We start from the raw sequence: 8,846 nt of genomic DNA on the forward strand, positions 1-8,846 counted from the left end.
GGGCTTTATTAGAAAAATTATTAATTCGGGTTAAGGAGGTTGTGGTTTGTGACGAAGTAACACAGAGAAGAGTGGTAGTGACAAGGATGGAGTTGACATCTCAGATTTAAATTAAGGTTGTGATGTAGTAGGGACACGTGATGTCGGCTGTGGTGCGGATACGGATCAGAACCTTGGCTTTTTTGAAGGTCTCACGAAGGATGGTTCGCTCTGCATTAGAAGATCTTCTTCGACAACGGATTCATCTTATGCGATCAAAAATAGGCCAGACAAGAATATTAACTGTTTGAAGGTTGGTGGTGTGGTTGTAAATCTATTAATAAAGAATCGGGAATGTAAAGCGGTTGTCAGGTAGCGCGCGCGGTGGATTTGCAATTTTCAATGTAAAAAATTTGAAATTTTTTGACTTTGCTTCCGGTGAATTTTTTCCCAAAACTTACATATTTTTCCCCAAAACCTTCAAATTTTGTTCAAAATTCTCCAAATATTGTCCTAAAACCTCCATAATTTACTTAAAAAATCTCATTTTTTCCCCCAAAACCCTCATATTTTAATTTTGCCCCAAAAAATTCTTAGAGGGATCGTATCGGTTCGCCGTTGATACCCGCCCTTGGGGCCGCCCTCCTTTCACGCCGATACTAGCAAACCACAATCGGACCGCCCTTGCTCGACAGTGATCCAAACTTACTATGTAACGACATTCTTGAACACGGCTCCAACGGTTAAATTTTGAATTTAAACGGCTATTTCATATATATATATATATATATATATATATATATATATATATATATATATATATATATATATATATATATGTATATATATATATATATTGTTTATTTTTATTTTTTTTATTTTTTTTTCTAATTCCTATATATATACATACTCCACAACTCCACAACAAATATACACTCAACATTAATATTACACTCTATCTACAACAATATCTAAACAATGAATAATATCGATTACGATTTAGAAGACCTCGCACAAGTAACAAGTGCGTACGTTCCGCAACAACAACTCGAAATTCTTGATTTTTTAGATGCCGAAGAAGAGGAAGAAAATCAACAACCTATTCCGAGAAATCCAAGAAGATATTTTCATAGAGATCGGGCTGGAAGGGCTACACTCTTGTGGAATGATTACTTTTCCGACACACCAACCTTCCCCGAAGATAAATTTCGAAGAAGGTTTTGAATGAGCCGTCGATTGTTTAACCGTAAATCCGCAGGCATACTCAGTTATTCTCATGAACCTATTCCTTCATACTTTAAATATTTTCATCAAAGAAGGGATGCAACCGGTTTACTCGGATTTACCATTTATCAAAAAATCACATCCGCTATACGACAATTAGCATAGGGTGTTGCTCCTGATATTTTTGATGAGTATTTGCATATTGGTGAAACAACATCATACCGTTGTTTAGAAAATTATTGCAAAAGTGTTATACATTTATTTTCAACTGAATATTTAAGAAAACCTAATACTCGTGATGTTCAACGTTTAATTACAAAACATGAGCAAATACATGGTTTTCCGGGCATGCTCGGTAGTCTAGATTGTATGCATTGGGCTTGGAAAAATTGCCCAGTTTCTTGGAAAGGTCAATACACACAAGGCGATCATGGTCACCCAACAATAATGTTGGAAGCGGTCGCCTCGTATGATTTGTGGATTTGGCACGCTTACTTTGGACCAGCTGGTTCAAATAATGATATCAATGTGTTAAATTAATCCGATTTATTTAAAGAGTTACTTGAAGATAGAGCTCCACCGTGTAACTATACGGTGAATGAGAAACATTTTACAAAAGGGTATTATTTAACGGACGGAATTTATCCTGATTGGGCGACCCTTGTGAAATCGTTCAAAAGTACGGTTGAACCAAAAACAACAAAATTCAAAAGGTACCAATAGTCAGCAAGAAAGGATATCCAACGAGCTTTCGGTGTTCTTCAAGGTCTTTTTGCAATCATTAAAAGTCCTGCAAGACAATTCTATATCGAGAAGATACAGTGCATTATGTATACGTGCGTGATTTTAAACAACATGATAACTGAAGATAATGGTCGAGCTTTTTGTGGGTTAGAGGAGGATTATCAACCGGTTCGTCGTTCATTATCAATAAGAGAAAGGTTCGATACGCATTTGCGAATGGACAAAGAGCTACGAGATTCTACCATTCACCGTTTCCTCCGAGACAACCTTATCGAACACATTTGGAGTTTACCACCAAATGTACGTATTAGACCTAATCAACAAGCAGGAACTTCGGCAAATGAAGCAGGACCTTCGGGGACTAATAACCAAGATGAAGAGGACGATGAAGAGGAGGACGGAGACGAAGACGATGACTAGTTTGAAATGTTTTATTTTTTATTTTAGTACTTTGTAATTTTTTTTTATTTTAGGACTTTGTAATGGTTTTTTTTTTTTTCTTTTTTAGGAATTTGTAATGTTTTTATTTATTAATAAAACTTTTATTTTTAGAATTTTAATTATTATATATAAGTTAATAATATAAAAAGTCTAATATAAAAAATATAGGTGGGACTAACGGATGGGTATATCATGAATGTTAAAATTTAGTGGTTGGTTAGTGATTGAAAGAAGGATGTGGTGTTGATATGGCAAATCGCAGATTAACGGTGGTCTTATAGTGAAAAAAAAAAAAATCTGTACGTGTTCACCTTTAAACGTCTCACGGACTATAGCGGCAAGTGTAGGAACACCACAGCAATGTCATCACCATTGCCGCCGAGGCCATATCCGCCGGGCATCATGATATCAACAATCGATCTCATCGGCGAAGACCTTCTTCACAACATATTCACCAGACTTCCGGCCATCTCATTTGCTTCCGCCGCTTGCGTTAACCGTACATGGAATCTCGTTTGTGATCGCGTCCTTTGCCGCCCTAAACTTTCATCAGCAACTTCCATCAATTCTTCGTTACAGGTACAGTATCTAATAACTTAATCCAAACCCTAACTTTTTATATTTATTATACTAGGAATCATGTATTTGAGTTTTGTGCCCTAATTTATCAGGTTGCTGTTGAGGACGTGGTGAATAAAGTCTTATCTGAACCGATTCGTCCTCATTTTGTTATTGCCTCCGTTGGTCCATCGTTCGATTTGCGTCAAGCTCATCAACTAGTATGTTATTATCATCATCAAATTAGATTTACTTTAAATGTAACATAACTTTCACCAAATCAAGGTTGCTGGTTACTTATACGATTACAATTCGACCTTAGACCATGGATGACGCAGCGTTTGTGGCCCCTATGCCGCCTACATGGTGTGAGAAACGCCACACAAACGCCCGGAATAGAGCGTTTGTGGGCGTTTGTCTTGTGGCGTTTGTCGGCAGATCACGGAGAGGAGAGAGGGCGTGACAATGAGGTTGCGAGCTGTGATTGGTTTTAGATATTTTATCTCTACAACTTTAATTTATTTACACCTCAAATACCAATAAAATTTTACCAAATCACCCACAAACGCCCTTACGAAAGCCCCATTACAACTCTCCCCTTTCCCTCCCATGGTCCAGTCATTGACTTGCCCCAAAAAGTTCACCTTACCCACTCCACGTCACAATCACCATTATCCGTGGTCTTAGGGAAAGTGATCCTATATAATTACTACGTAATAGGTAAAACGATGACATGGCATTCAGCCACGTCATTATAAAACTGGTGAGTTTACCTGCTATTCTGCTATAGAAGGGCTACTTATACCAGTGATGAATTGAAGCTTTATGATTGTAAGAACAAAAGGCTGTTTGATACATATAAAAAATAGAGGTCCCTAACATCGAACTGGTCATCAGAATTGTAACCAATAGTTGATTACCTATATGATGATAATTTGGTGAAATCTTACAGTTTGAAAATGTTTTATATCTTCTTTAAAAAAGCATGGCTTATGGATTTGAAATGAATGACTTGCAGATTACTGCAAAACTAGGCTCCAAAGTTCCAGTCATTACTAATGCTCCATCTGGAATTATTGGAAGGGATGCGTCCACCAATGAATTTAAAGAGGTTTTCTATCTTTTTTACTTTAGTTCTCTTTTATATTACTAAATTTGATTGCTGCGGTACTACTATTACTACTACTTGTCTACTTGTTATGCTGTGATGTTTATAAAGTACATGACAGATTCAATGGGAAGTTACCTTGGAGGATGATCCTGGTGTTTCTGTAGCTTTATCCGAGAGTGCAAATAGATCAATAATGTTAACTGTTGGGTTTCTTCCAGGAATAAGAGTTGAAGCAATCCCACTTTTACAGCCAACCGAGGTAAAATTTCTCTTCTTTTTTGAATAAAGCATTGAACTTATGGTGAGAACCAGAGAACGTTACTAATGTAACTGTAATTATATTATAATTTGTTTTTATTATAATTTCATAATAATAACATCGTGTATGCATATATATTAGGAATCTCAAGTTTTCATGATTGACAAATTTGTGACGGACATTAGGGAGTTCTCTACTTCTATTTCAGGATATAAATCCCCTGCTGCCATAATAATGTTTGGTGTGAGTTTTACTAATATGTGTTTATGTATCAACCCTGAAGTAACTTATCATGTTTTTTTAACCATATCTGGGAATTTAATAACAGGATTTTGAAGTAGGAATGAAATCTGTTATGGAAAAGCTCGGTGAGTGTTTTATGTTATAAAGTGTAAACTTTGTCAAGCTGACTAATATGAATTCGTTCAATTCTTTTCGTTATTGTAGATTATGCCATGTCTCCGGATACTGTTATTGTTGGCGATAGTGGCTGCCATATTTTACATAACAATGCTAAGTCTAGGTGCACAACATCCTCGGAAGAATACGCTTCTTTGGCTGTTGCGTTGGTATTTGCAGTTGACCGAAACAAACCTGCTGGTAAGTCCATAATAATACTTCTAGAAACATGACTGTGCACTCAAATTTACTTTTTCACATCATTACAGTGTGAAAGTACATTTTTTTACTCCACTGTTTACAGAAAAACACTACATTATTGTATTTTGATGATTAGTGATACCCTAGTTTTAAAGTTTTTTGGTGTATATATGAGTATATGTTTCAATTTAAGTTTTTTTTTTTTGTTTTGTTTTTGTTTTATATATATGAGTATATGTTTAAATTGAAGTTTTTTGGTGTATATATTTGTATATGTTTAAATTAAAGTTGTTTTGGTGTATATCTGACTATATGAGTGAAATGTATTATCTTATTTGGTATTTTTAATATCTATAATACTGTTAATGTACACATTGCCGCATTGTTGGAACTGAAAAAAATATAATGTAGGCGTATTCCAAAAGGATTCATCTTTTACACTAAAACAGTGTTAACCTATAGTGTGAACTGTGAACATTGGTGATGCTCTGTTCTACATTTGTGTAATATGTTTGTTTTAAAAGTTGAATTCTTAAAAATTTTGCAATAAATTATTGAGCAGTTGCTGGTGAAACTCATTTTCACGCTATATTATCAAATGGGTTGTCACCAATTGGCCCAAAATACAAGGCGGCTTCTGTCAGAGAGAAAAATAATGATTCTGTGACTTGGCTCACTGCAAGAAGAGAAGGGTCACGAGAGAATATTGATGGTGAAACTGTATTGAATCAAGTTTATGACGATGTATGCTACCTACTCTTCATTCTAAGATTCTAATTAATGCATATAAACAAATAAGCCATGCTTTGGCATTCTTTAGCTGTATATTTCTTTTTTTATTTATTTCTGTAATGACTTGTGACATATAATATTACAGCTAGGTGAGCGCATTCAGTACCCTACTTTTTACATTGGGGTGACAAAGAGAAGAAAATGCTCAGTTGGTCTGGACAAAGTGAAATGGATGACTTCGCTGTCATTCCACGAAGTTATTGGGTAAGAGAACATGTTTCTTCTTGTTTCATAGTAGACAGTGGCAAGTTTGACACTTTTTTTTAATGATTCAGTCTGGACTATTATTAATTATAATGGTTACGACAAAAACAATTAGATAAAAGAGAAAAAATTTCCGAAGCATACTTTTGATAATCTGTGTTCGACGTTGCTTAATATTCAATATGTGATCTTGTTTAATGCATTAACTATCTTCTAGAAAATTCTGCGGGTCAGCCCCACTGGTACTGAAAATAACATGTTTCAACCTATACTTGTTTTGACCCGCTTACCATCCGCCCCGTCCCTCATGCCGCCTCTTGTACATCATTATCTTTGACTGGCTGTTATAAATGCGTCAATTTTACCTTTGAACTCAACTTATCGTAGATCACATTTCATAATTATCTTAGAATATGACCTTTGTCAGCAAAGATTTCTCAGTCTTATGATGTAATGAGAATGTTCCAATATGCTGATTTTTTTTCCAAAGAATCTGAAACTATTATATTATAATTATAATTATAATTATAATAATTATTATTTTGCAATCATATTGAACATTACTTTTGAAAGAATTAGTCCAAAATATTTGGGGCCATGTGAACCTTACTGCTACTTTTTTGATGCGTTACTATACCAGACTGACCCGCCCATTTCTCCACTCCAATTTTGACTATTTGCTGTTGATGTCTACTTTGGAAGTTGCTTATTGCGGGGAACTTGTGTCATCTTGATGCAGGGATAACGAGGAGTATTTATTTGTTGGTGATGTTGGGATTAAAACAGGCGACAACTTTCGTTTTTACCATTCAGATTCCAGCACCGCTCTATCTTCCGTTTCCAATGTCTCTGACCAATTAAGATCATTCAAACAAGCAAGTACTTCTGCTGGTGATAAGCGGGAGGTTTTTGGCGGCCTTATCTTCACTTGTTGTGGCCGTGGTGAGTCATTTTTTGGCCAACCAAATGTTGACAGCTCACCATTTCTGGAAAACTTTCCTGGTGCAACTCTTGCTGGACAGTTTTGTGGTGGAGAAATAGCACGTGGTGACCTAACTCCGTATGTTAGAGAATCTGGAGAACAAAAGTCGGTACGTTGTTGCCTGCATGTTTATAGTGCTGTCTATTTGGTAATGTCACATGCTCCATCTAAAGCGATCTAAGGTGCTTTATGTACATATAACTAGACAATGGTATTTTTTTAGTAACCAGAGTTTATGTTTGTGGATTTGTAATGCGGAGTAGTGATCAGGATTGTGTATTCTTCTAGTGTTTTTATTGTAATTTGATACTGATTGTTGGGTGTACTGGTGTTATAGTAGCCATAGACGAGCACAACCAATGCATCTGGTCTTATGTCTGGTTTCTTGACGACGGGTACTAGCCTTGTGTTATACTTTCTTTGATTGTCGTCTCATCGTTGACTTTGTCCTGTGATCAAGGTCGTAAAAGTTACTAGTCGGAACTAGTAGGTGGGACCTTGCAAGGAATAGTCGGTCAAGTCGGTGACTAGCCGTAGATTGACCAACTTGACTTTGTGGGGCTGACTTAAGAACATATCGTTTTTTTTCCCCGCGTAAATACAGAAATTAATATAAACAAGCTCGCTTATAAAGTGATAGTCAATATCAATGTGTTTGGAGTGTTTGTTAGAAACCGGATTCTGACTGAGTAAAAGTGTGCTTTTGTTGTCGCACAATATATTAGGCCGTGCAGGAGGCAAGACATAAAGCTCACGTAGCGAGTGATCCGAATGATTTCATTGTAGTTGTGCTGACCAGTCTCTCTTTGTTTATAAGCATGGCTCACGCATTTTCTATCTTATGGTCTACGTTGATGATTTGATCTTGGCGGGTAATGATGCCAGTTACATAAGTAAATTTATCTCTCGTTTGCATGATGAGTTCTCTATTAAGGATCTCGGTAAATTAAGTTACTTTCTTGGTCTTGAAGTATCATATACACCGTCAAGGGTTTAATATATCACTATATATAATGGTTACAAGGAATAAAAATTAGAATCAAATACATATACATGGAAAGTAAATCTCTAGATTTTTAAATTAGCTTGCTCTCCAAGATTGATTAAAATACTTGTTCTCGAGGTATATTGTTATCGTCAATAGATTGAAAATAATGATCTCCGGCTATTAAAAAAATATGATAGACCGAATAGAACGAAGACTAAACCATGAAATCGTATTAGTTTAGTCCCATAATAAGTGTTATGTTTTGACTTTCAAAGTCTTTTTTCCAACTTTAACTTTGAATATTTATTGATGAAAAATATATGGGTTTTGCTAATTAATGCCCTAGAGTCATGAGCTAAGAACTATAAGATCCATCAAATATTCTAATCTTAACTACATTTCTACATTACATGGATATTGTTTTTTTTTTTCTTGTCTCTCTTTCATATTTATATACTCTGTAATCTTTTTAATTAATTTTTCAATAATTAATTTTACTATTACGTAATTAAATGGAGTAATTCCTGACAGAACTCTTCCTCACTAATTTACTCTTCTTCGTTCATGTTGGAAAGTTATCCCACATCGGCCATGAGACAAAACAAATGCATCCATATAAGTCTAAGGGGAAGTCTCTGGACTCTTGGACTTATATGTTGTACATGTTATTACACTATACGATTTATCAATTCTGTCAGTTCATTAGCTCTTCATCATTTACGTAGTATGTCAAAAGCACTAAGTTGCATAACATGTAGTACATGTTTACCCTTTTCACTCTTGTTAATTCACACTCTTTTTTTCTTTTAATATATTAAAATGAATAATGACTATCCTCAATCAGACGATTGCAAATTAATTAAATAGTTAAATCAATCTAAAAGATATGGAGGAATATGAAAGGAAGGTTTGTAAATTAATCCTCCAAAAATAAACTAAATGCTATACGTAAGGTTGAATGGTT

The 8,846-nt window shown here is 35.2% G+C and overlaps 1 protein-coding gene across 1 annotated transcript; it reads left to right on the top strand.

The window, feature by feature from the left end:
- The first annotated feature begins 2,715 nt into the window (after nt 1-2,715).
- LOC139840110 (F-box/LRR-repeat protein At5g63520) lies at nt 2,716-7,217 on the top strand. The gene is made up of 10 exons (XM_071830336.1): nt 2,716-2,967; nt 3,060-3,167; nt 3,965-4,057; nt 4,176-4,316; nt 4,458-4,559; nt 4,645-4,684; nt 4,764-4,916; nt 5,479-5,660; nt 5,794-5,912; nt 6,652-7,217. Exons 1-10 carry the CDS (start codon nt 2,749-2,751, stop codon nt 7,073-7,075), a joined length of 1,581 nt encoding a protein of 526 aa, XP_071686437.1. The 5' UTR covers nt 2,716-2,748; the 3' UTR covers nt 7,076-7,217.
- The last annotated feature ends 1,629 nt before the right edge of the window (nt 7,218-8,846 follow it).

Source organism: Rutidosis leptorrhynchoides, chromosome 4 (genome assembly GCF_046630445.1).
Source record: "Rutidosis leptorrhynchoides isolate AG116_Rl617_1_P2 chromosome 4, CSIRO_AGI_Rlap_v1, whole genome shotgun sequence".
NCBI lineage: Eukaryota > Viridiplantae > Streptophyta > Magnoliopsida > Asterales > Asteraceae > Rutidosis > Rutidosis leptorrhynchoides.